We start from the raw sequence: 26,988 nt of genomic DNA, 5'->3' as shown, positions 1-26,988 counted from the left end.
GGATCTCTTTTGTGTGGTGTGACACTTGTATTTGCACCATCACATCATCACCAAGAAGGATGATCTGATTTCAAGCACATCTTATGAAGTAATAGGTTGTGGTCTACTTTATCAAATGCTTTACTGACGTCCAAGTAAATTATATCCACAGCATTCCTCTGGTCCATTATAAGGATAAGACAATTGTGTCTTATCCTTATATTCCCACCATGCAACTGGCTACGTTCTAATATTTGATCTCCCATAATCAATGACAAAGATTAGTAGTAGAAGTTCTTCCTTTTTTTGTGAGCTGAGCATCATTTATCAGAAGAGGAGTACTTTGCATCTGGAGTACCAGAGATGACAGCATCTGGATCTCTTTTGTGTGGTGTGACACTTGTATTTGCACCATCACATCATCACCAAGAAGGATGATCTGATTTCAAGCACATCCATAACCAGGGGCTAGGAGATAAGATACCCTACAGCTGAAGGTCCAATACAAAAAAGCAACCCACATATATCAAAGAAACAAACATATATCAAAGTATTTGCCCATCAAAAAAAAGGTTCCCTCTGATTTATTCTTCTTGCAAAGATCAAAGAATCCTTGTTTATATCGACAAAGCAGCTGAATCAATTTTTTGGAGTTGCCCGTGTCTGAGAATTGTTATTTTGGACCTGTTCAGAGTTCTTTTTCCTTTTCTGGACAAGGGTCCTATTAAAAATAAAAGGGAAAAATAAGTTATAATGAGCACGGCCAATGTCTGAAACTTTAAAAACCAAACCGAAAGTTAATTACCGCTTGACTTTTTTGTAGCTGGATATACTCATTTCAATAGGAATAATAATAATAAATTAAACCTGTATACCACCTGACTTCCAACGACTCTGGGTGGCTTGTGTATAGCTGAAAACCCAAAATCAGTGGGAGAAAACTACTTTGTATTCAGGTGGCTTGAAATTGATTTTCAAAGGGAATAAGGGGCCCTTGGAAATAGAGGTAGTCCCTTTTTTAGCGACCACAATTGGGACAGGCAATTTGATCATTAAGCAAGATGTTTACAAAAATGAAACCACAACTGCTTATGATCTTATTTCCATTTTCCTTCACTTTACAGACCTGAAAAGGTTATAAACGCCAAGGGTTGGTTGCGAAATTACTTTTTCATCAACTTTGTAACTCTGAACAGTCGCTAAATGAGGCAGTCACTAAATAAAGACTACCTTTACTACCTTGATTCAAAACTCTTGAAAAATCGCAGCCAGAAACAAAGGCTATTTCCTGTATTTAATACAGCATAATTTAATCGTATTGTTTTTTAATGCCACTTATAACACAGCAGCTTGCCAGTGAAATATTAATACAAAATAGAATAAACAGAACAAAGATACTGTGTTTATATGCTAATAAAGAAGGGAATGGCATGAAAAGCCTATTAAGAGCTACTTTTTTAAAAGCCAACTCAAAGAGTGATTTATATAAAAAAGTTGCATCTATTGCTATGTTAATAAGATTTCTGACACACAGAACTAGTATACTGTCCAAAGCTATTTGAGATGGTTCTGCTGAAGATAAACAGTCCTGTTTAAGTAGGGGGTTGGACTAGAAGACCTCCAAGATCCCTTTCAACTCTGTTATTCTGTTAAGGATCCACTGGGAAATCATTTATTCCTTAATGGGAAAATTTGCAAAAGGGCAAATTGAAAGCACCCTACTCTTAGGACTTTCTCGGAATGGCCTTAAAAATTCCTGGCGTTATTTCATTGGCTCCTATATTTACATCTATAGGCAACACTTTTCAAAAAAATCTTTGGGGCACAGGAGTGTGTACTTACTCGTTTTTCTTGGCTTTCTTTTGTAAGAACTTAGGAGATGTAAGGATGTGTGCCCTTTCCAAGGGCTTCTTTACAAATTTTTTCTTTTGCTTGCTGAATATGACGTCCAGGGCAGAGGGAAAAAAGAAAGGAAAAATAAAACAGAACGAGTTCATTTGCAACGTTTACAGTTCAGCTCCCTTCCTTGCTCCCAGAACACTCTATTTTTCCATTCACCTTGACCCCAAACAGCATACCTCTGCAGTTTGCGGAAGTGTTTTATGTAATCCGGCACAGGACAACCAGCTCTCTGAATAACGGAGGCTATGCTAAAAGAAAACAAGGGATGAAAGGCAGGAGGGAAATAGGAGTGAGAATAAAGCTGATCGTTCCTAGCTTATTTTCTAAAGCTTCAGGACTAAACGCTCATCTGCGCCCCTGCCAATGCAGAGGTTAGGGATGGGCAATCTGGGCCCAAACTGTCTTAATAGCTTCTCAAGTACTATATCCCATTCCAAAAATCACTCCTCCGTGGACATGCTAGAAGCCAGGTGACTGAGAGTTCTAGTCTCGCCTAGGCATGAAGGCCAATTAGGTGACCTTGGGCCAATCACCAGGAGACTCTGAGTTCTAGTCCAGCCTTAGGCATGAAAGCTGCCCGGGTGATTTTGGGCCTATCATCAGGGAGACTGGGAGTTCTAGTCTGGCCTTAGGCATCAAAGCTGACTGGGTGATTTTGGGCCTATCACCAGGAGACTGGGAGTTCTAGTCTGTCCTTAGGCATCAAAGCTGACTGGGTGATTTTGGGCCTATCACCAGGAGACTGGGAGTTCTAGTCTGTCCTTAGGCATGAAAGCTGCCTGGGTGATTTTGGGCCTATCACTAGGAGACTGGGAGTTCTAGTCTGTCCTTAGGCATGAAAGCTGACTGGGTGATTTTGGGCCTATCACCAGGAGACTGGGAGTTCTAGTCTGTCCTTAGGCATGAAAGCTGCCTGGGTGATTTTGGGCCTATCACTAGGAGACTGGGAGTTCTAGTCTGTCCTTAGGCATGAAAGCTGACTGGATGATTTTGGGCCTATCATCAGGAGACTGGGAGTTCTAGTCTGGCCTTAGGCATCAAAGCTGACTGGGTGATTTTGGTCCTATCACCAGGAGACTGGGAGTTCTAGTCTGGCCTTAGGCATGAAAGTGGGCTAAACGACTTTGGGCCATCCACTTTACAGGGTTGTTGTTATGGGGAAAATAGGGGGAGGAAGGAGCATTGTGTGTGTCTGCTGCCTTGAGTTATTTATAAAAAAAATAAAACAAGGTGGGAAATAAATAACTAATGACGGGGAAATAACCCCTGGCTTCTTTCCACATATAAGCCAAGATATGGAGTCTGCTGCAATGCAGCTCACAGTCATTGGGTCAAGGGCCTTTGGCCATTTTGATAGCAGACCAGGAAGATGGAGGAGGAAATATTGCCAAGCCGGGCCGTGACCCATTCTTGAAGCCTTGACTTGCTCAACAATGGTCAAGCTCATAAACAAGGTAATCGAAGCCCTGAACGGAAGAGGTACCTTCGCAGTAATGGCTTGTCATCTTCAGTAAAGAAGGTAACTGCTTTTCCTGTGTGTCCTGCCCTCCCTGTGCGACCTGTTGCAAGAGAGACCAGTATTTAGGCTACGTAGCAATAAAGGGGGAGCTCCGGAAGACAAGAGACAGGAGCAGAATGAGCAGCCGGTTGCAAAGACCTTTCTAAAAGTGAGATCTCCATCATTCAGACTGTTAATGCAAACTGGAGACCTTTGTCTGCTGCTGAAAGAATCCTCACGAGGTCTGACCCAATGAGAGATCTATCACAGATATAGTTATCTATTGTTGCGCGCCACTCACCGTCAACTTTGGTGAGATGGGACAGCTTAATAGATTTTATACATACGTACAGAGGGAGCCCATGATTTCAGCCATGTTCCACAATTTAGATTCCAAGAGAACATTTCAAGCTGTGAAAGTGTTGCAATCTTTTTCAATTTTCCTTTCTCAAGACGAAAAAGAAATGTAGCATCTTCAGAGCTAACCAATGAATTAAAGCAGTTAAGCATTCCTGACTTCTGTGAAAATCTTAATGAATCAATACTTTCTCTTTAAATGGATTTTTCTCTTTCCTTCCTTCCTTCCTTCCTTCCTTCCTTCCTTCCTTCCTTCCTTCCTTCTCTTTCTTTCTTTCTCTTTCTTTCTTTCTTTCCTTTCTCTTTCTTTCATTTTTTCTTTTTCTTTCATTCTTTTTCTTTCTTTCATTTTTTTCCTTTCTTTTTCTTTCATTCCTTTTCTTTATTTCTTCCCTTCCTTTTCTTTTTCCTTTCTTTCCTCCTCCCCCCTTCCCCCCCCCTTTTCCAGATTTAGAAGGCTGCCCAACTCAAACAATGTAACTTTGCACAGCATCCAACATTAACGCACAATAACAACAAAAGAGTCATAATCATTTACCAGAAATTTTGCCTCATGCAAAAAAAAAAATGGTGTGTTTACTAAAATGCCAAATCTAATCTGGTACAAACCTTAAATATGCCAATTGTCTTAACTTGTCCCAAAGATGCTTTTTTCAAGAAGCAACTGGACTTTCTTGTTTTTCTTTGAAGACGTTTCGCTTCTCGTGCAAGAAGCTTCTTCGGCTCTGACTGGATGGTGGCGAAATAAATCCTTCCCTTCCCCACCGTCCAGTCAGAGCCGAAGAAGCTTCTTGCACGAGAAGCGAAACGTCTTCAAAGAAAAACAAGAAAGTCCAGTTGCCTCCTGGAAAAGCATCTTTGGGACAACTATGATCTGGATGACTGAGAATCTCTATAGACAACTGTCCTAAGTGTGAGACATTCAAATAAATGAAGGGCAGTTCCAGTTTGCAATGGCTTCCTGTTAGCTGCCTGATCTTTTCTGTTTGTTCCCTCTCTTTCTCTCCTCCTCTACCTTCTTTTTTCTTAAGAAAGATAAAATCACGATCTTCACAAATAAGGCTGCAACTGAAGACTGATTTGTTGCCCTTCAAATATGTAATCCAGTAAAGGTAGTCCTCAGCTTATGACCACAGCTGAGCCCAAAATTTCTGTCGCTAAATGAGACATTTGCTAAGTGAATTTTAACCCAATTCCTCAATTTCCCTATTGCTTTTTTTTCCTTGTGTTTGTATTTTATATTAAGATAAACTTTAATAAATTGTATTTTTTTTTTATAAAAAGGAAGGAATCGGATACAATGGCAGGACTTTCCAAGCAGTGATTGCTATTGTTTCTCTTTTTTTTGACAAAAACATGCAGGTTATTTCCTGTGAGTCTCAGCTGTGAAAGGCCTGGCCTGCATTCTCCTGCTCCACACACACACACCCCCGGACTCAAAAGCTGAAATGACAAAAATGCTGTTATTTAAAACGCAGAACTTTACAGACTCACCTATCCGGTGGATATATTCCACGGCACTGCTGGGGAAGTCAAAATTGATAACCATGTTCACTCCTTTGAAGTCGATCCCTCGAGCCAGCAAAGCAGTGCAAATAAGGATCCAGATCTTCCCAGCTCTGAAACTGTGGACTACGTTCTCTCTCTAGGAAAGGGGGGGAGGGAAATCCTCACGTAAATCATGATTAAATACCTGCAGAAGCAACTTCTCTTCCACCAAAATTCAGAACACGCCTTCTTGAAGGCAGCCAGTTAGCAAAGCTTTCCAAAAAGCAAGAACCGGGGGAGGGGAGGAGGAGACAAGCAGAAACTAGCAATGGATGGAAACTACTCAAGAACAGAACCATCTAGAACCATAGAGAAATTCCCTGACAGTGAGAACAATCAGTAAGTGGGATGGCTCACTGGAGGCCTTTAAGAAGAGCCTGGACAGCTACGTTTCTGGAATGGTATAGGTCAGGTGTCAATGCTGCAAACATTGACATGATTTTGCACTGACAATATGAGAGACAGCCTTTTGCTTTAACTGTTTGGCTCTGAATCACTAAAGCACGGGAGGAATTCAACCCGGATGTTTTGAGAAGATAAGGGATAGCGTGCTTCAGAAGGGAAGTGAAACTTCATGTGTTAAAATAATTGGTGAATGTGATTCATGACGTGTAATGAAGGGAGGGAATTCTGTATGATACGATGTGTTAACGGGAGAATTCAGATTCTGGCATCCATCCATGAGTGCCGATGCTTCGTTCTCATTATTATAGACTTTTTTTAGAATAAACAATCATGCAGTGTTCTTTGATCTGCCTCATTAGTCGGAACCTTGACATCAGGGTCTCCTGCTTGAGCAGGGGGTTGGACTAGAAGGCCTCCAAGGTCCCTTCCAACTTTGTTATTCTGTTAACTAGCTTATAAAATGTTCTTCCATACCCAAAACAAGCCTCTCCCACCTGTTGTTGGGTCCTCTCTGCATGAATGACGTCCACATTGATGCCTTCGTAAACAAGCTCATGAAATAGCTCTTTAGCCCGTTCAATAGATTGGACAAACACCAAGACTGGAGGTCTGAAGCCCTGTAACAGAGGAGAAAGGGGGGAAAAAAAGAGAGAGCCAAGGTGAGGTGACAGTCCAGACAGGTACTGCAATGCTGTGACTGTCAGCTGGTCTAGTCAATTCACTCCTCAGATTCAGAAAATACTCTTAAGTCTACATCAGGGGTCTTCAAACTTGGCCCTTTTACGACTTGTGGACTTCAACTCCCAGAATTCCTCAGCCAGGCACACGTGCCTGGCTGAGGAATTCTGGGAGTTGAAGTCCACAAGTCGTAAAAGGGCCAAGTTTGAAGACCCCTGGTCTACATCAACACAATCACATCACATTCAAGGTATTCTGAAATAAGTCCAATTGAGTCTTAAAATGCTGGGCCCATTGGTTTGGGACCTATTTGAGGAAAACAAATCTCTCTATCTCTTGCAGAGACATTGGCAGTCAATATAGACAAGCTTCCCCCAATCTGGTGAAGAAAGGAAGGGAAAGATAAGAGAGAGGGCAGGCAGCTGAAGGAAGGGAGGACGGGAAGGCAGAGGAGGAAGAAGCGAGAGAAAAATTAAAGGAGGAAAAGCGGGAGAAAGAGAAAATACACTGCATACATATGCAGGTAGTCCTTGACTTACCACAGTTCCATTTAGTGACCATTCAAAGTTACAACCGCACGGAAAAAAAGGGCCCTATGACCGTTTTTCACCCGACTGTTGCAACATTTCCACGGTCATGTGATCAAAATCCAGACGCTTGGAAACAGAGCCACATTTATGACGGTTGCCTTGTCCTGGGGTCATGTGATCACCTTTTATAACCCTCTGACAAGCAAACTCAATGAGGAAACCAGATTCACTTAACTGCTGTTACCAACTTAACCGCTGCAGTGATTCCCTTAACGACGATGGAGGGAAAAGTCGCAAAACGGGGGCAAAACTCAATTAACAAATGTTTCCCTTAGTGACAGAAATTTTGGGCTCGATTGTGGTCGAGCACTACTTGCGTCAACAAAGTCAAGGACTTCCTGTATCTGAGAACAGGAAGTTACTGAGAACATTTATTTTATTCTGAGAGAGACCAGGACAGCATTCCTTGACTTGAGACCAAGACTATTTAATAATAATAATAATAGTAATAATAGTAATAATAATAATAATAATAATAATAATAATAATAATAATAATAATAATAATAATAATAATAATAATAATAATAATAATAATAAAATAAACTTGGAAGGGACCTTGGAGGTCATCTAGTCCAACCCCCTGCTCAGTGGGGAAACCCTATACCATTTCAGACAAATGGCTGTCCAGTCTCTTCTTAAAAACTTCCAGTGTTGGAGCATTCACAGCTTCTGGAGGCAGATTGTTCCACTGGTTAATTGTTCTCACTGTCAGGAAGTTTCTCCTTAGTTCTAGGTTGCTTCTCTCCTTGATTAGTTTCCATCCGTTGCTTCTTGTCCTGCTTTCAGATGCTTTGGAGAATAGCTTGACTCCCTTCTTTGTGGCAGCCCCTGAGATACTGGAACACTGCTATCATGTCACCCCTCACCCTTCTCTTCGTTAAACTACACATACCCAATTCCCGCAACCATTCTTTATATGTTCTCTAGCCTCTAATCATCTTTGTTGCTCTTCTCTGTACTCTTTCTAGTCTCTCAACATCTTTTTTACATCGTGGTGACCAAAACTGAATGCCGTATTCCAAGTGTGGCTTTACCAAGGCATTGTAAAGTGGTATTAATACTTCATGTGGTCTTGATTCTATCCCTGTTAATGCAGCCTAACGCTGTGTTGGCTTTTTTGGCCGCTGCAGCCAAAGAGAGGTCAACCTCTCCATTAGCCCAGCCAATTAGAATGGGAAGGCAGGCCATGTTAAGGGATCCATCTGTTAGGTAAGTACATCTGGTGGGACCACAAAAAAGGGGTCTCCTCAGTAGAGAGCCCCTCTATATAAAACATTCTCCCAGAGATATGATTGGGCCCTCACTTTGTTGCTCATCCAAAAGAAATGGGTTTGGTCAGCGGGCCTGGGGAGACCTGAATGGAGATGGAGCCAATAAATGGTTGATTGGATTAGACTACCATGGAGGGGACGGAGGTGTTTATGGCTTTTACGTTGTGGATTTTTGTTGTTGCAAGACAGTCAGAATCATCAGTGAGCTGGGTGGTCATATAAATTTAATAAATCAGCAAACAACACGAATTTCAGCTTTTCCTCTTGTGATGCAGCCTCAAGATCCTTCAAAGGAGTGGCCCAGCATTACCCAGTGATCTCCCAAGAACCAGCAGAGATTTGATAAGTGTCTCACGGTTTCAACTGGATGTTCTAATTCTGGCATCAAGTAGCAGCAGGAGAAAGATTAGAAAGAACAGTGAAGCTCATTCCAAAATCCTGCACTGATTTGCTCAGAGGCTGCTATCACATGAGACAAATAATCATAATTTATTGATATGAAAATGGTTGGTTGTGAATTTGAGGCCTGCATCTTTTCTCCATTCCTCTCCCTCCTTCCTTCTTTTCAACATGAAGGTACCTTAAAGAAAGAGTATTCTCACTTAGCATTTCAAGTGAATTATATATCTCTTGTTGTTGTTAGCTGCGAAGTCGTGTCCGACCCATCACGACCCCATGGACGACGTTCCTCCAGGCCTTCCTGTCCTCTACCATCTTCTGGAGTCCATTTAGGCTCACGCCTACTGCTTCAGTGGCTCCATCCAGCCACCTCCTTCTCTGTCATCCCCTTCTTCTGTTGCCCTCAACTTTTCTCAGCATTAGGCTCTTCTCCAGTGAGTCCTTCCTTCTCATTAGGTGGCCAAAGGATTTGACTTTCAATTTCAGGATCTGGCCTTCTAAAGAGCGGTCAGGGTTGATTTCCTCTAGGAGTGACCGGTTTGATCGCCTTGCAGTCCAAGGGACTCGCAGGAGTCTTCTCCAGCACCATGGTTCATAGGCCTCAATTCTTTGGCGCTCAGCCTTTTTTATGGTCCAGCTTTCACTGCCATACATTGCAACTGGGAAGACCATAGCCTTGACTATATGCACTTTTGTTGACAGGGTGATGTCTCTGCTTTTTAGTGTGCTGTCTAGATTTGCCATGGCTTTCCTCCCCGGGAGCAAGCGTCTTTTAATTTCTTGGCTACAGTCCCCATCTGCAGTGATCTTGGAGCCCAGGAAAATAACATCTGTCACTACCTCCATTTCTTCCCCATCTATTTACCAGGAATTGAGAGGGTCGGAGGCCATGATCTTGGTTTTCTTAATGTTAAGTTTCAACCCAACTTTTGCACTCTCCTTCTTCACCCGCAACAAGAGGCTCTTTAGTTCTTTTTCACTTTCTGCCATTAGAGTGGTATCATCTGCATATGTTAGGTTGTAGATATGTTGATATATCTCTAACAGCTTCTAAAACATCGGCATTCAGCACAGAAAACTGCCAAATAGACAGACTCGACCTGAAAACAAAATTACCTTTTTCACAAGATCTCTCATAGCTAACAATTTTCCTGTCTCTGATCCAACAAATAAGAGCTCTTGATCCACCGTCTCAACTGCAGCATTTCTGAAGCAAAAAGTCAAAGAACTCCATCAGTACTTAACAAACATTTAAGGCTTAACAAAATTTTTTTTTAGATGAACTCCCAAATAAACAATGTTTCTACATTTGCCTTGTGCCATCCAGGAAGTGTTACAAGGGGGTCCAGAAAACATCTTTCATCAAAACGTCCTAAAGGTGCTTTTCAAAAGGCAACTGGACTTTCTTCGGGGGGGGGGGGGTTTCTTTGAAAAACCTTCGCTTCTCATCCAAGAGGCTGCTTTAATTCACACTGCTTCTCGGATGAGAAGCAAAACATTTTTAATGAAAAAAATATCAGAAAGAAAAAGATCTCTTTGGTCTTTTTATTTTTTTCTTAGTTTATTTTCTTCTTTCAAATGGCAAGAAAACGTGGTTTATCTCAATGTGTTTATTGACGGTTGATTTGTCTGAATGCTAGCAGTGTCAATGCTGCTAACATCGGATGTTTTTGCACTGACAACAGATGGAGATGCAACCATTTTCTTCTTTTGCTTTTTGCTTAGAGTTAGAGCTAGATGATGCTGGGGGGAGGAATGTGCATGAGAGTTTAGCTAGACATAACAATACTGAACCTAGTGTGAGAACCAAGGATATTGAAATAAGAGACGATAAAGAATGGGCAGGCTGGAGAGATGGAGGGGAAGCCTGCATTTCCAACTAATTGGAGAATGTGATTTATGACTGTGAACTGGAGGAGGGAATTGTGCTTTGATACTATGTGCTCATGGGAGGGGAACTCAGTTTTTGGCTTTGTTAGTGCTGATGCTATGATTCTACTCAAATAAAGATTCTTTAAGGTAAACAATGCCTCGAAGTTCTTTGAAGAGTTTCATCTGTCGGAACCATGACAGCCAGGCTTCCGGGAATTCTCTAACATTTTTGGATTTAGCTTGGTCTAGGACAGGGTTCCCCAATCCCAAGTCCATGGACTTATACCGGGCTGTGGCATGCCAGAAACAAGTGAAGCCCCATCTGCGGGATGCAGGCATGCCCCCTCTGGTCCACGGAAAAACTTCTCTCCACAGAAACAGTCCCTGGTGCCTAAAAGCTGGAGGCCGCTAGTGTAGGATGTTCAGTTTCCTAGCTGAAAGTATGGTTGAGTCTGTCCATGTGTTGTGAGATTAAGGAGAACACCAAAGACTTCACAAAATGAAAGAGTTTAGTCAGCAGAGTTCACAGAATAAGCAACAGCTCAGCTTCAGTAGCCACTTAGAAGAGCCTTGCTCTCCTTCTGTATGTGGGAATGACCTTGGGAGACAGGTGGGATACCTGCAGCCTAAACAACCATCTGATACATGGGTGTCAAACTCAATTTCATTGAGGGCCGCATCAGCATTGCGGTTGCCCTCAGGGGGCCGGGTGTGTATGGCCAGGGTGGGCGTGGCCTACTGGGTGAGCGTGGCTAGAGTGCGTATGGCCTACTGGGTGGGCATGGCCAGCTCTACATCGTTCGCATCAAGGGTGCCTATGGGGGCCTGGGCAGGAGTGGGACAGATCTGAGGGTCTCTGGCAGAAGGAGGGTCTCTGGGCCAGGGCCAAGGCAGTGGGGGCCATTCCCTCACTGTTTCCAGGATGGCTTCGCGGGCCACATGAAACCACTTCACGGGCCGGATCCGGCCCCCGGGCCTTGTGTTTGACATGTCTGACTTCTGATAGGTGAAATTTGAGTCCAAAGGACTTTGTATATCAAAACATCAAGCAGCCGCTTCAGCTTAGCTAAAAAAAACTGCTTGTCTCTTCAGCAGGGCAAGCAACAGCGATGGGAACTGCCCAGAATTGGAAGAGAAGCAATGAAACTCCATGGGAAGAATTTGATTCCAGAGCAGGAAGTGAATGGGCAAGTGGCTTCCTTTCTGGTAGAGACCTGGCAAGGAGAACGAATCAACCCTCAATCAGGGAGAGCCAACCTTTAATCCTAACACTCACCTTGCTCCAATGGATACAGATATGATATTGTCCAGGTTGAGTTTACACCACTGCTCTACGTCATGCGCAAATGTTGCACTGAACATGGCTCTCTTGACAACGTGGGAGGAACATGCCAAGAAGATGGTAGCCAGCTGGTCTCGAAATCCTGTCTTCCCATCTTCAAACAATTTGTCTGACTCATCCACCACCAGCCATTCAACTCTAGGGCAGAAGATAAGGCTGCAATTAGGAGGTGACACATACGACAGTAAAATCACATCACTGCTCACTGCCACATTCCAGATGGCCTTATTAAGGCTGGTGAGCAAATATCAGAATGAAAGGGTATAGATATTTAATTATTTGCTAATTAACATATAGTTGACATTTCTTATAAGCACCTCTGTGATGAACACTGTTTCTCCTACATGCTTCTTCACAGCCACCCTTTTCTGCTACCAGCTAGCAAAATTATGCAAACTCTATGGACATTTATTTTATGTATATATTATAAACTTTTAACTGGCATAGGATTTTTTTGGATCAACATCTTTAGGCAAAATTAAATCTACAAACAGCACTAACACTGCAGGCCCATCCTTTAGCAACTACTATCAAATATAGGCATACATTTTAAAAATGGTGTGTGTGTGTGTTTCTATTCCTTTTTACCTGGTCAGATCAATGGCTGGGGGGTCTTGTTTCAGCAGATAGATAAGTCGGTTTGGAGTAGTCACCAAAATATCTGTAGAAAAAGCAACAGTTCAGAACAGCTAGAAAAAGCAAGGAGATGGAGTTGAATACGGATCCCTATTTATTCCTACTTTACCAAATTTCTGAGAAGATTTTGGCCCAAATTTCTTTGCTGTTTCAGCAGCTTTGTGAATCAAATGTATCCTGAAGCCGATACCCTCAGACAACTTAAGTAGCTCTCTGTGGGTCTAAAAGGGAGAGAAATGACACACACATTTATTACAGCTGAAATACAGATTTTTAAATATCTGAAGGGTCACTGTTACTTTCAGAAGAAGAAGAAAAGAAAATAAATACACCAGGGACCATCATAATGGAAGAGAAGGAAATGGAAGCCTTTTGCAGTGTACTGGGATATTGACCAAAGGCTATTAAAATGGTGGTCAACTTTGATTTGCTACATAACCTGGAGGATAGTCATTGAGGATGTACATGTGGACCTCGCTTAATGACTGGCTGTTCAAGGTAACCACAGATTTTTTTTTAAAGCTACGTACAACCTGTCCTCAAAGTTATGACTGCTGCACCCCCACCTTGCAGCCACATTTTCCCTTTTCAGGCATTTGGCAATTGGCTCACATTTACAACAGGATGCAGGAGCTGCAGTCACATGACTGTGACTTGCAATGTTGTTTTTTTTGCCATTTTCCAGCAGAAACCGTCGTCAAAAAAACTCCACTTATCAGATATGCTGGATCCGATTAACCACATGATTAATTTAATGACTGCCATGACTCGCTTAATGAACTTCATAAAAAAAAGAGTCCTAAATTTGACTAAGGTCGTGTGGGCTCCTGCTTAACGACTTACGACCAAAATGCTGGGCTCAATAATGGTCGTAAGTTGGGGACTATCTGTACCCTTCCCACCCATCTGCCCATCATGCGGGATGCCGCGGGAGAGGCGTGCTCTACATTCCATTTGCAAGAGCGCCATTTGGCGAGGGCCAAGAGCAGAGCCATTTTTGGCACCTGCCCTTTGGGAGCCTCATTCCCCAGAGACGAGACTTGCCTTGACCCTGCTAGCCTTTTGCAAAGCATTGAAAACCTGGCTTTGCCATCAAGCCCGGGGCCCTCATGGTCTGGGAGAGCCTGTTTCTTGGTCGTCATTGAGTTAATTGAGATGGACTTGGCTGCTGTATTATTTCATGTTCTTTCTGTTGTTGGTTTTTTTAAACGTTGGCTGCTTGTTTTATTATATCGTTACTCTGTTTTTCAGCTGTTAGCCATCAGGCACATGAGATGGGCATCCATACAAATTCATGAAATGTATAAACAAGGCCAAGGTGGCTTACATGGGCGCGTATGTATTTGTTATTTGTTACATCAGGGCTCTTCAAACCCGGCCCTTTTATGACTTGTGGACTTCAACTCCCAGAATTCCTCAGCCAGGCAAGCTGGCTGAGGAATTCTAGGGAGTTTAAGTCCACAAGTCATAAAAGGGCTCAGCTTGCCTGGCTGAGGAATTCTGGGAGTTGAAGTCCACAAGTCATAAAAGGGCCGAGTTTGAAGAGCCCTGGGTTAGATTTATACTCCACTAACAGTATTATTTATTTTTTTATTTTAATTCCATTTATATCCCGCCCTTCTCCAAAGACTCAGGGCGGCTTACAAGCTTAGCAGTAGCCTTCATTCTATGTATATGCCTGCTTATTAGGGCTTTCATACACCCCCCAAGCGGCATTATTACAAAGTCAGCTTAATTGCCCCCAACAATCTGGGTCCTCATTTTACCTACCTCGGAAGGATGGAAGGCTGAGTCAACCTTGAGCCTGGTGGGATGCGAACCTGCACTAATTGCAGGCAGCTGGTGTTACTTAAGGAGGCATTAGCCCACTGCTCCACCAAGGCTCCCAAGTACTTGGGAGACTACTGCAATCTGATCTGAGTCTGGGCAACAAATTAATAAAAGACAAGTGGTAACCAGCATGCACTACTAAAGCAACTTCCACCAACTGTGTACAGCTAAAAAAACCAAAAACAAATCCCCCCACCAGATAGGGCAAGATTCTCTGGAGGTTTTCGACTGGAGGCTAAACACTAAACTCTCTCCTTCCATTTTTCTCTTCCGCTACCATTTTGTGGTGTAGTTTGGGTGAAGAATGACTGGGCTAACTCCCCCCACCCAATCTGAGAGAACCTCTGTGATTGAACAGCCATTAACCTGGGCCTTCCTGCTTCTAGACCAAGGGTCTCCAATCTTGACCACTCTAAGTTAATTTGTGGACTTCAACTCCCAGAATTCCTCAGCCAGTCATGCTGATTGAGGAATTCTGGGGGTTGAAGTCCGTAAGTCTTAAAGTTGCTAAGTTTGGAGACCCCTGTCCTAGACTAAGACTAACATCTCCATCCATACTTATTGTGCTTTGCTCGAACAGCCTACTGCCTGTTTGAACATACCTTTAAGGCAAATTTAGAAGATGAAAGTCACCTTACCTGACTAGCGAGTTCCCGCGTGGGCGAGAGCACGAGAGCTCTAAAACCTTTATTCATGGGCTGCTTGAGGTGGGTTAAAATGGGGATGCTAAAAGCCAATGTCTTCCCTGAGCCCGTGGGAGCACAAGCCAGGAGCTCACGACCCTGGGATGCAAAAGGAAAAGCAACAAGGCTCAGCTGAAGACAAATTACATATAGGTCAGGGGTCTTCAAACTTGGCCCTTTTATGACTTGTGGACTTCAACTCCCAAAATTCCTCAGCCAGCGTGTCTGGCTGAGGAATTCTGGGAGCTGAAGTCCACAAGTCATAAAAGGGCCAAGTTTGAAGACCCCTGATATGGGTGCACCAAAACTGGCAAAGGGGGGAGGCACAGCAGGCGGATGAATTTCAGTTCTGCAGGCTGGTAAGCGTTTCTAACACCATGAGGGCACCAAGCACTTGCAGCAATTATGCCAATCATCCTGAAATCAGTCCTGCTTGGTGGACCCCCATCAATCCTTCCACTAGAAATGCAACAGTGAGATATTTATTATAGCTACATTTGCTCAGAGGCAGCTACTGCACTGTACAGGTGATAGTCCTTGACTTACAACATTTAGGGACCGCTCAAAGTTACAACAGCACTGAAAAAAGGGACTTATGACCATTTTTTGAAGAATACCTATTACCGTGTGATTAAATTCAGATGCTTGGCAACTGGTTCATACTTATGATGACTGCAGTGTCCCGGGTGTCATGTGATCCCCTTTTGCACCCTTCTGACAAGCGAACTCAATGGGGAAGCCAGATTCATTTAACCGCCATGCTACTGGTTTAACAAATGCAGATTCACTTAACAGCTGTGGCAAGGAGAGTCATAAAATGGGGCAAAACTGACTTAACCAATGTTTCACTTAGCCACATAAATGTTGGGCTCAATTAGGGTCGTAACTTGAGGGAAACCTGTACAGGTAACCCTCGACTTACCACCCTTTGTTCAGGGACTGTTCGAACTCACAGTGGCATTGAAAAAAGTGACTTACGACTGCTCCTCACACTTACGACTGTCTCAGCTTCCCCACCGTCACATAATCAAAATCTAAGCGGGTATTTACAATGGCTGCAGCATCCTGGCATCCCATAATCACCATTTGTGACCTTCCCAGCCAGCTTCTGACAATCACAGTCAATGGGTGAAACCCGATCTGCTTAATGCCTATGCGATTCGCTTAACAATTGCATTGATCTGCTTAACAACCATGACCACAAAATGGTTGTAAAAACAGGTGTGACTCACTTAACAATCACCCTGGTCCCAACTGTGGTCGTAAGTCAAGGACTACCCTGTAGAAGTATGTGTGTGTGTGTGGGCACACATGAGCACAATTCCTCTTTCATAGCCTAAGCATGTCACAGCAACAACATCACCATTTTCCTCTCAGAGGGAAATATAAGTGGGACACACGTGAAGCATGACGGGAATGGCTTGCATCTGAACTGGGGTAGGGGTCTGGAATCCAGCAGCTTCAATATTCTGCATAATCTTAGAGTGGATTTTATATTCTCTTCCGAGTTCTTCAAAGGAAGCAATTGGGTCTGGGAGATCCGTCCCTTGAATGTAGATTTTGTGCTTATTTCTGAAATGGTTTATCTGGGAAAAGGTAAGAGCAAGGTTAAATTTTATCAACATGTAATTTACATATTAAATATCAGTATCTCGGATGAAAACTTCATCTCCGTTTCCACTGAGTGCCTTGTTGAAGCACAAGATTTATTAAATTACAGATTTCCTGCTCTAATAAAGATAGCTCATCTTTGACAAACATCTTTAACATCAGACATTTTAACTCATTAATTGGTCAGTAGGGACTAGAGCAGGGGTAGGCAACCTTGGCTCTTTTATGACTCGTGGACTTCAACTCCCAGAATTCCTGAGCCAGCCAGCATGGCTGGCTCAGGAATTCTGGGAGTTGAAGTCCACGAGTCATAAAAGAGCCAAGGTTGCCTACCCCTGGACTAGTCATTGAACTGTGGACTTGGAAGGTACGCGAAGAATCATCTAGTCCAACCCTCTGTGATATCAACAGAGGAGAATATTTGTAGCTCAGCATTGAAAAGTGGGGACCTTGGTGCTTGCTGAACTTGGTTTCCTGGCAAATGTTTCATTACCAAACTGGATAACATCATCAGTCGCCAGTACTCTCTTGTTTGGTAATGAAAGGTCTGCCAGAAAACAACTAAGCTCAGAGTTTCATTTACGTAAGTTAGGGCTAAGCAATAAATATACTGTTTACTTATAATAATTACATTTTAATCTTATACATCACGGAGGTCCTCAAACCCAAAGTTTCAGGTTGACTTAAGCAAAGCAGGAGTGCAGTCCAGATTGGCTCTGTGCTTTGCTTGTTGTTTTGTCTAAGGAAAATTTTGGTGGAGGGCTGCGTGCAATTCAGTAACCTCCATACATTCGCCAACCTCTATATAATTTTGAATGTTACTCACTGTACATGGGTGAGCGAGCCATATATTCATCATAAATTAAAAAGTAGTCATGACCTCAAAGGTCAATCAGGGCTCTCAAGTGGCCATTAAGGCCATCTTTGAAAATACTTAGGAGGCTACCATATAATAGATATTAAGATTTTTTTAGAGCTTTTGTAGCTTCATAACCCAAATCTTTTTAAGTGAAATATAATAATAATAAGCAGCAGCTGCCTGCCCTCTGGAACCAGCTGCCGGTGGAGCTGAGGACTGCTCCCGACCTCCGATCATTCCGCCGGGGCCTGAAGACCTGGCTCTTTGAGCTCTCGGGCCCAGGCTGAGGAGAAAATCTTAATTGGGGTTTTTAGTGTACAGGGTGAATTTAATACTTTTTAACTGGTTTTAACTTTTGTATGTTTTGATTTTTAATTCCCTGTAAACCGCCCTGAGTCCTCAGGGAAAGGGCGGTATACAAATGCAACATAATAATAATAATAATAATAATAATAATAATAATAATAATAATAATAATAATAATAATAATAATAATAATAATAATAATAATAATATTATCATCTCAATCATTTTTTTAAAAAAAATCAAACTAAACCAACCAATATGGGTAGTCCTTGGCTTACAACAGTTCAATAAGTGACTGTTCAAAGTTACAACAGCACTGAAAAAAGTGACTTATGACCATTTTTCACACTTACGACCTTTGTAGCATTCCCATGATCACGTGATCAAAATTGGCAACTGGTTCATACTTATGATCTGTTGCAGTGTCCCTGGGGGTTATGCGATCCCCTTTTGCAACCTTTTGACAAGCAAAATCAATGGCGGAAACCAGATTCACTTAACAACCGGGATATTAACTTATCAACTGCCATGATTCACTTAACAACTGTGGCAAGAAAAGTTGGAAAATGGGGCAAAACTCTCTTAACAAATGTCTCACTTAACAACATAAATTTTGGGCTCGACTGTGGTTGTAAATTGAGGATTATCTGTGCATCCAATTTAGAAACCACCCATCTCACTCACTCTTAAGTACAGACTTGCAACCTTACATTGAGTGACGTTCAAAGTCACAATGGGCCTGAAAAATGTGACTTATGACCTGTTTACAAAAAAATAGCATGCCTCTTTCTTCATTCATTGAACATTTATTTTTAGAGAGCATGCCAAAGAGAAGCAACTCACCTTTTGTTGTCTAACTTGTTTTAATTTCTCTCCTTTGGGTTCCTTTTTACCTTTGTTTTTTGGAATGTCAAGTTTTGCCTCCAGACTGGACATCCATAATATACCATCATTTTCAGTACCAGGAATTATAGCAACTGTTTCTGAAAGTTACAAGAACATCATCATGTAAACCAGTGGTTCTCAACCTGTGGTCCGTGGATCTCTGGGGGGCGGCGATGTTGTCGCAGGGGGTCCATAAAGACTTAAAGAAATGTTATGATTTAAGTGTTAAGTCTTGGGGGGATCCGTGGCCACAAAAGGTATTCAAAGGGGGTCCGTGGCGACGAAAAGGTTGAGAACCACTGATCCAAACCTCAAACAAGAATAAAAGCAATTTGTTGCAATGGCCACCATTTAAGATATTTTATAACAGCCTTTGCAACCTGGGCTGTTTCAAGTACATTAGACCACAACACACACTGCTTCAAAAGTGAAGGGAACTGAATTTTATTTTATACACATTGTACAATTTGAGTTGCACACCAGGACTAGAGGTTTAGTCTTTCGAATTTTCAGACTTGTGCTGGAGCCCACCCTCAGAAAACTTCTCTCAAGCAGTGTGTGCGGTTTGGGCTATTGTGTGTGTGGTTTTTATATAGTGCCTATTGTGTGTAGCTTTTTAGATGTTGATTGGGGTATTGATGGCTGGCTATTAAGTCATTGGCTGCTGTTTCCTTTTGCTGCCAAGCTCTCAGCTCCTAATTACTTGATAAGACATATACCACATGTGTATGGGTATGCATGTTTAAGACCAATTTGGGGATGAATGGCCTAGGTCAGGGGTAGGCAAGCTTGGCTCTTTTATGACTCGTGGACTTCTCCTAGAATTCCTGAGTCAGCTGACTCAGGAATTCTGGGAGTTGAAGTCCACGAGTCATAAAAGAGCCAAGCTTGCCTACCCCTGGCCTAGGTCAGGGCTGAGTCCTTCGGGAGAAGGGCGGTATAAAAATTTAATAAATATAAATATATAATATATAATATTTTCAACCAGTGGTACAGGTACCACCTGTGGTACATTGGCACCTGGCAGGTGGTACGCAACCATCCTAGAAAAGTGGTAGTGGGGGAGGGGAATGAGCTGAACTGGTGGCAGCACCGCACAAGCCTGAGCAAGAGATGGCTGGAGCTGCAGGGCTGTCAGGGCTCAGCGGAAGTGCCAGGATCAGCACCAGGCTCCAGCTGGAGCTCAGCGCTGATCCTGGTGCTTCTGCTGAGCCCAGAAGCGCTGATCAGCTGGAATGTTACAGCATCTCCAGGGTCTTGTGATTTACATTGAGATGCTTGGCAACTGATTCATATTTATGACGGTCACAGTGTCCCAGGGTCATGTGAAGTGACCAAAACCTGCTGCAACCACCCAGCGGGGGGGGGGGAATAAAAACCAAACACCACCCCACCCCACCCCCACTGCCAATCCTCAACAGAAATGCTTACAATGAAAACCTCAGACAGGAGGAAGAGCGCCGCCAAGCAGGCAGGCAAGTGTCTTGCTCGACTGTGGCTTGGGGGGGCACTTTTTCCAGTGCCATTGTAACTTCGAACAGTCACTAAGCGAACTGTTGTAAGTCGAGGACTACCTGCACTTCATCACTTTTTTCCTTTTTTTTTGGTCATCAAGTTTTTGACACCTTGCTAGGCGACTGGTGGTACTCGGATGTTGCCATATCCTAAAAGTGGTACAATGGGTGAAAAGGTTGAAAAGCCCTGGACTAGGTGATGGTTCTAACTCCATGAAAATGTGTAATCTGTATGTTCCGGTCAAATTTTACATAGACATTTATATAAAATAGAATTCTAAGCACTTTTTGTGCAAAGTAAAGGTCCGAGCCACATGGGTCAAAACTGTAATAAAACCAAGTGGAAAATATCAAGATACCAAGAAACAACTAGAACTTTCATGCAACTCAAAAGAAAATCAACAATAATTTCATATGTTTTAAGTTAATGGGTAGCCAGCCCTTCATTACCTTGGCCTTTTTTCTTTTTTTTCCTCCCTTTGGTACTTTGTCCATCTCCTTTTCTCTTCTTTGCAGCCTGTGTTTCCTGTGGTATGGCTACCTCTTCAAGGGGCAAATCAGACAGTTCCAATGTTTTGGTTTGAGCTTCATGCAGTTCATTTCCTTTTGTTTTCTTTCCAAAAAAATCAAGAGATCCAAGAATCTCTGATGTCCCAGTTGCTTCTTCTTTAGTTCTGAGTACCTGAAATTAAATAAAACCACACAGTTTCTTAGTGTAAAACTAACAGGAGTCCTTAATTGCAGTTTCCACTTGTCTGCTATATTCCCAGAGAGAATTAAGGGCCAATAAGATGCATAGAGGGACACGGTGGGTCAGTGGGTTAGGACGCTGAGCTTGTTGATCAAGATGGTCGGCAGTTTGGCGGGTCAAATCCCGAGAGCCGCGTAATAGAGTGAGCGCCTGTTACTCGTCCCAGCTTCTGCCAACCTAGCAGTTCGAAGGTACATAAAAAAAATGCAAGTAGAAAAATAGGGACCACTACGGTGGGAAGGTAACAGCATTCCGTGCGCCTTTGGCGTCTAGTCATGCCGGCCACATGACCACGGAGACGTCCTCGGACAAGTGCTGGCTCTTCGGCTTTTAAATGGAGATGAACACCGGCCCCTAGAGTTGGAAATGACTAGCACGCATGTGCGGGGGAATCTTTACCTTTACCTAAGATGCATAGGCAAAACAAAACAAAACTTAATAGCAATTTTTCATCAATTAGCACTGTCCTATTTTATCCCCATTACAGGGTTATGATGTACAGTTGCAAGAAAAAGTATGTGAACCCTTTGGGATTACATGGAGTTTTGCATGAATTGGCCATAAAATGCGCTCTAAACGTCATGTAAGTCACAACAATAGAAAAACACAGTCTGCTTAAAATAATACTACACAAACATTAGCTGTTGTCATGTTTTAATTGAACATAAGATGGAAACATTCACAGTGCAGGGTGGAAAAAGTATGTGAACCTTTGGACTTAATAACTGGTTGACCCTCCTTTGGCAGCAATAACCTCAACCAAACGTTTCCTGTAGTTGCAGATCAGACCTGCACAACGATCTGGAGTAATTTTGGACCACTCCTCTTCACAAAACTGTTTCAGTGTAGCAATTTTCTTGGGATGTCTGGTGTAAATCGCTCTCTTAAGGTCATGCCACAGCATTTCAATCGGGTTGAGGTCAGGACTCTGACTGGGCCACTCCAGAAGGCGTATTCTGTTCTGTTGAAGCCACTGTTTTGTTGAATTACTTGTATGCTTTGGGTCATTGTCCTGTTGCATCACCCATCCTCTGCGGAGCTTCAGTTGGCGGACAGATGGTCGTACGTTTTCCTGCAAAATGTCCTGATAAACTCTGGAATTCATTTTCCCATCAATGACAACAATCCGTCCAGGCCCTGAGGCAGCAAAGCAGCCCCAAACCATGATGCTCCCTCCGCCATGTTTTACAGTGGGGATGAGGTTTTGATGTTGGTGTGCTGTGCCTTTTTTTATCCACACATAGTGTTGTGTGTTTTTCCCAAACAACTCAATTTTGGTTTCATCTGTCCGCAGTATATTTTGCCAGTAGTGCTGTGGAACATCCAGGTGGGTCTTTGGCAAACTTCAAACGTGCTGCAATATTTTTTTTGGACAGCAATGGCTTCCTCCGTGGTGTCCTCCCATGTACTCCATTCTTGTTCAATGTTTTCCTTATTGTAGATGTGTCAACAAAAATGTTAGTATGTGCCAGAGATTTCTGTAGGTCTTTAGCTGACACTCTAGGATTCTTCTTTACCTCATTAAGTATTATGCGCTGTGCTCTTGGCAGTCATTTTTACAGGACGACCACGCCTAGGGAGAGTAGCAACAGTGCTAAACTTTCTCCATTTGTCGACTGTCTTACCGTGGACACATGAACATCAAGGCTTTTGGAGATACTTTTGTAACCCTTTCCAGCTTCATGCAAGTCAATAATTCTTGATCGTAGGTCTTCTGAGAGCTCTTTTCTGCGAGGCATGGTTCACATCAGACAGTGCTTCTTGAGACCAGTAAACCCAAAACAGGTGTGTGTTTTTAAAGGGCAGGACAGCTGTCAGCAACACATCTAATATCATCACACTGATTGGAGTCAAGGTTGGCTCACTCCTGGCTCCAATTAGCTCTTGGAGAAGTCATTAGGCTAGGGGTTCACATACTTTTTCCACCCTGCACTGTGAATGTTTACATGTTATGTTCAATTAAAACATGACAACAGCTAATGTTTGTGTAGTATTATTTTAAGCAGACTGTGTTTTTCTATTGTTGTGACTTACATGACGTTTAGAGCACATTTTATGGCCAATTCATGCAAAACTCCACGTAATCCCAAAGGGTTCACATACTTTTTCTTGCAACTGTATTTGCATGTGTCTGTTTGCCCTAGCTGGATTCTTTCACCACACTTAAACTTACACTCACATTAACAAAATACAATTACTGTGTCACAACACATGCTATCCCCAAACAAACTATTCATATAAATGAAACAATGCAGGAGCATTATTTTCCAAATCCCTTTCAGTCCAATCTAAAATATGAAAGTCTAGCCACCCCAAACTCTTTGAAGTTAAGCATTCCTATCCAGCAGCAGAATGGAAATTTAGCAATATATCTAAGTATGTATACAGGTAGTCCTCAACTTACAATAATTCATTTAGTGACTGTTCAAAGTTACCATGGCACTGAAAAAAGTGACTTATGACCGTTTTCCACACGTACCACCATTGCAGCATCCACATGGTCCTGTGATCAGAATTTGGATGCTTGGCAACTGGCATGTATTTATGATGGTTGCAGTGTCCTGGGGTCACGTGATCATGTTTTGCGACCTTGTGAACAAAGTCAGTGAGGAAGTGTAAAATGGAACAAAATTCACTTAAAAACTGCCTCGCTTAGCAACAGAAATTTTGGGCTCAATTGTGCCCGCAAGTCGAGGATTACCTTTTATTACATTTTTCTCTCCTGTGAAAAACAGGGATGGCCAATAACAAAACCCCCAGCACTCCTGATAATGGCATAGAGATGCAAGTTAACATCCGCACATATATAAATTATGAGTAATCCTCTAAAGTCTCTTCTGCATATCCAGTCTTTGCCTCAGATTAGCCCAGTGTTTCTCAGCCTTGGCAAGTTTAAGATGAGTGGGACTTCAACTCCCAGAATTCCCCAGCCAGCCATGCTGGCTACGGAATTCTGGGAGTCGAAGTCCCACTTGTGTTAAACTTGCCAAGGTTGAGTAACACTGGACTAGCCTACTTCACAGGGTTGTTGGGAAATATTTTAGAAACTATTTTTTTTTTAAAAAATCCCATTTTGTTGCAAATACAAAACTTCCTCTTAGAAAAGATAGTTTTTAAATAATGATCATAGCAGCAAAAATGGTTTCTGAGGCGGGTGCGGTCCATTCATTTCGGACTCCACTCCAATCAATGGGCCGCAGGCGGATTTTTCAGTTTTACCATCCCCTCAGCCTCCCTCGCTCAACGGCGAAGCTGTGGCCTCCGTTCCTCACCCCGAAACGCTCCGCGTCCCGCCTGAAGCGCCTCACGTCGAATTTGGCTCCAGTTCCGAGTTTCCGGAAGAGCTCGTGGGCATCCATGCCGCTTTTCTTCCCCCTCCCGGCCTGCACCGCGCGGCTGCACTCGTGTTGCCCGGCAACCGTGAACTCGAAGGACCAATTGGAAGAGGAAGCGACGCGGAAAACCAGTCATAGAGAAGGTGGGAGAGAGAGTCACCCTTTCTAATAGGCTTCCGTCCTTCTTAGGCTTAGAGATAATGAAGGCGGTTTAAGACTTCCGGTTTTCGTTGGAAGGTCTTAAACAAATATTTTGCCGTGTAATCCTATGCAGGCACGCACTAATGGATGGAATTTAATGGATTTATTCCCAATAAGAAAGTATATAGTATATATAAAGTGCTAGGCTGCATTAACAAAGGGATAGAATCAAGATCACGTGAAGTACTAATACCACTTTACAATGCCTTGGTAAGGTCACACCTGGAATACTGCATCCAGTTTCGGTCACCACGATGTAAAAAAAGATGTTGAGACTAGAAATTGTGCAGAGAAGAGCAACAAAGATGATTGGGGGACTGGAGGCTAAAACATATGAGGAACGGCTGCTGGAATTGGGTATGTCTAGTTTAATGAAGAGAAGGACGAGGGGGGACCCGATAGCAGTCTTCCAATATCTCAGGGGCTGCCCCAAAGAAGAGGGAGTCAAGCTATTCTCCAAAGCACCTGAAAGCAGGACAAGAAGCAATGGATGGAAACTAATCAAGGAGAGAAGCAACCTAGAAATAAGGAGAAATTTCCTGACAGTGAGAACAGTTAATCAGTGGAACAACCTGCCTCCAGAAGTGGTGAATGCTCCAACACTGGAAGTTTTTAAGAAGAGACTGGACAGCCATTTGTCTGAAATGGTATAGGGTTTCCTGCCTGAGCAGGGGGTTGGACTAGATGACCTCCAAGGTCCCTTCCATCATCATCATCATCATCATCATCATATTATTATTATTATTATTATTATTATTATTATTATTAGTAGTAGTAGTAGTAGTATCCTCAATTTCAGCATCCTTAAAATGTGTGGACTTTTAACTCCCAGAATTCCCTAGTCACACTATGGCTGGCAGGAAATTCTGGGAGTTAAAGTCCACACATTTTAAAGTTGCTGAAGTTGAGAAACACTGGTATACAATATAGGGATAGAGATTTGGAGTGCATGAGATAAAAGTCTCAGTTGAATTCAGTGGGGCTTACTCCTATGTTACTAATACATCTTTAGAAAATGTTTAAAAAAGTCTAACTCTTTGAAAGTAGATAGACAAAGACTAAACAAGCCCTTCTATCCCTCTCCATCTAGGTTGTGCTGCCCTTTTAAATATTTTATTTGAATTTATTAACCTCTCAGCTCCAGTAGACTTTTTAATGTGGCTTTTCCATCCTCTGCTACTTTAAAATGAGACCCAGAAGAGTTGGGTTAACAGTTTGGAAATTATTTTCTCTTATTTTCTAGAGCCACGTGCCAGATACTTATTGGTACTAGTCTTCTGAGCACCAGAAGAGGGCACTTGAGGAACACAACAAACTTATCTCTGCTGAAAAAAGCAGGATTTTCTCCAGCCCTTAACTTTTTAATAACATGCATCAGCACCTATTAATTTCCAAAATGCTCTTTCCGTTTTCTGAGCACAAATCTAATTATAGTTTGATGGATAAGTAACATAAACCAGAGGGTTGTAATTTAGCAGTTATTCATTCCACGTGGTAAACAGGATTTGCATAAACATTATTCTAAATACAATTGAAAATATATAACATTAATTATAAAACATCATTTTATATCACATATAAATTGTACTGTATATACTGTTCCCCAGTCTCTGTGGAAAAAAACCAGGCTTAAATTGTGCCTTTTTCTGCAGGGTGCCTGTGATATTGACTTCATTGTGTTTTCAGCCCAGGTGTGAGATACCTTCAAGCCACAGTTGGCTGCACTAGGGTTGAAATAAGTGGCAGTGTTGAGATGTAAAATCTGCCATGCTTTGCAGCCCACAGGGGTATCTGCTGGGCAAAGGTGCAAATGACAATCATTTCAATGCAACCGAAGCTCTGTCATCTTGACTTTTTTTTAATGTACTCTGTGGCCACTGCTGGCTGCCCATGTTGGCAGTGGCAGAGTCAGGGACTGTTGGGAGGTTATAAGCCCCTGACCTCCTGTTTACCTTGGGCTAGTATTGTGCCTTCCCCATTCCCTTGTATCAAGGGCTTTCTCCACTAGCCAGGGTTACCAGATGTCTGGCATATTATTATGTGGCATGGGGCTAGGCTACTTATGGAACTGTCTTCACCCTGTTACTGGTAGTCCTCAACGTATGACCACAATTGAGCCCAAAATTTATGTTGCTAAGTGAGACTGTTAAATTAATTTTGCCTCATTTTATGCCGATTCTTGCCACGGCTGGTAAGTGAATCACTGCAGTAGTTAAGTTAGTAACATAATTGTCACTAACAACCTTCGACCTTCTGATAAGCAAAGTCAATGGGGAAGCCAGATTCACGTAACAACCATGTGGCTAGCTTAACAACTGCAGTGATTCACTTAACAAGTGTGGCAAGAAGGGACGCAAAACCCTCTTGTGACTCTACCATGGTCATAAATCAAGGACTACCTGTAGTTGAAGTTCATGCGTCTTAAAGCCTCCACGATGAGAAATACTGCTTTATAGTCTTCCAGATGCCATCATGGTGGGATCCACACAGATCTCAGGGGGAATCTTATTCCAAAGGGCACTACAACGCTACAA

The 26,988-nt window shown here is 42.6% G+C and overlaps 1 protein-coding gene across 1 annotated transcript; it reads right to left on the bottom strand.

Annotated features, from left to right (window-relative positions):
* Nucleotides 1-101: 101 nt before the first annotated feature.
* On the bottom strand, nt 102-24,309 carry DDX52 (DExD-box helicase 52). Its single transcript, XM_081346586.1, has 15 exons — nt 24,191-24,309; nt 20,618-20,849; nt 18,612-18,751; nt 16,393-16,578; nt 14,948-15,091; nt 12,589-12,700; nt 12,432-12,504; nt 11,778-11,981; nt 9,746-9,836; nt 6,184-6,306; nt 5,231-5,381; nt 3,365-3,440; nt 2,058-2,129; nt 1,822-1,914; nt 102-700 (listed from the first exon to the last, which is right to left on the bottom strand). Exons 1-15 carry the CDS (start codon nt 24,275-24,277, stop codon nt 619-621), a joined length of 1,866 nt encoding a protein of 621 aa, XP_081202712.1. The 5' UTR covers nt 24,278-24,309; the 3' UTR covers nt 102-618.
* Nucleotides 24,310-26,988: the final 2,679 nt, after the last annotated feature.

This window comes from Vipera berus (assembly GCF_964194415.1).
Source record: "Vipera berus genome assembly, chromosome: 1".
In the NCBI taxonomy this organism is placed as follows: Eukaryota; Metazoa; Chordata; class Lepidosauria; order Squamata; family Viperidae; genus Vipera; species Vipera berus.
This window is presented reverse-complemented; position numbering and strand designations above follow the sequence as displayed.

Bases quoted from the DNA above. Each gene is read 5' to 3' on its own strand.
- DDX52 (XM_081346586.1), bottom strand. From the start codon at position 24,277: ATGGATGCCCACGAGCTCTTCCGGAAACTCGGAACTGGAGCCAAATTC. The intron at 11,982-12,431 runs GTAAAAAGGAAT...CTTCTGCCCTAG, and splicing joins CCAGCCATTGATCTGACCAG to AGTTGAATGGCTGGTGGTGG. The intron at 3,441-5,230 runs GTGAGTCTGTAA...CTCTTGCAACAG, and splicing joins GGAATATATCCACCGGATAG to GTCGCACAGGGAGGGCAGGA.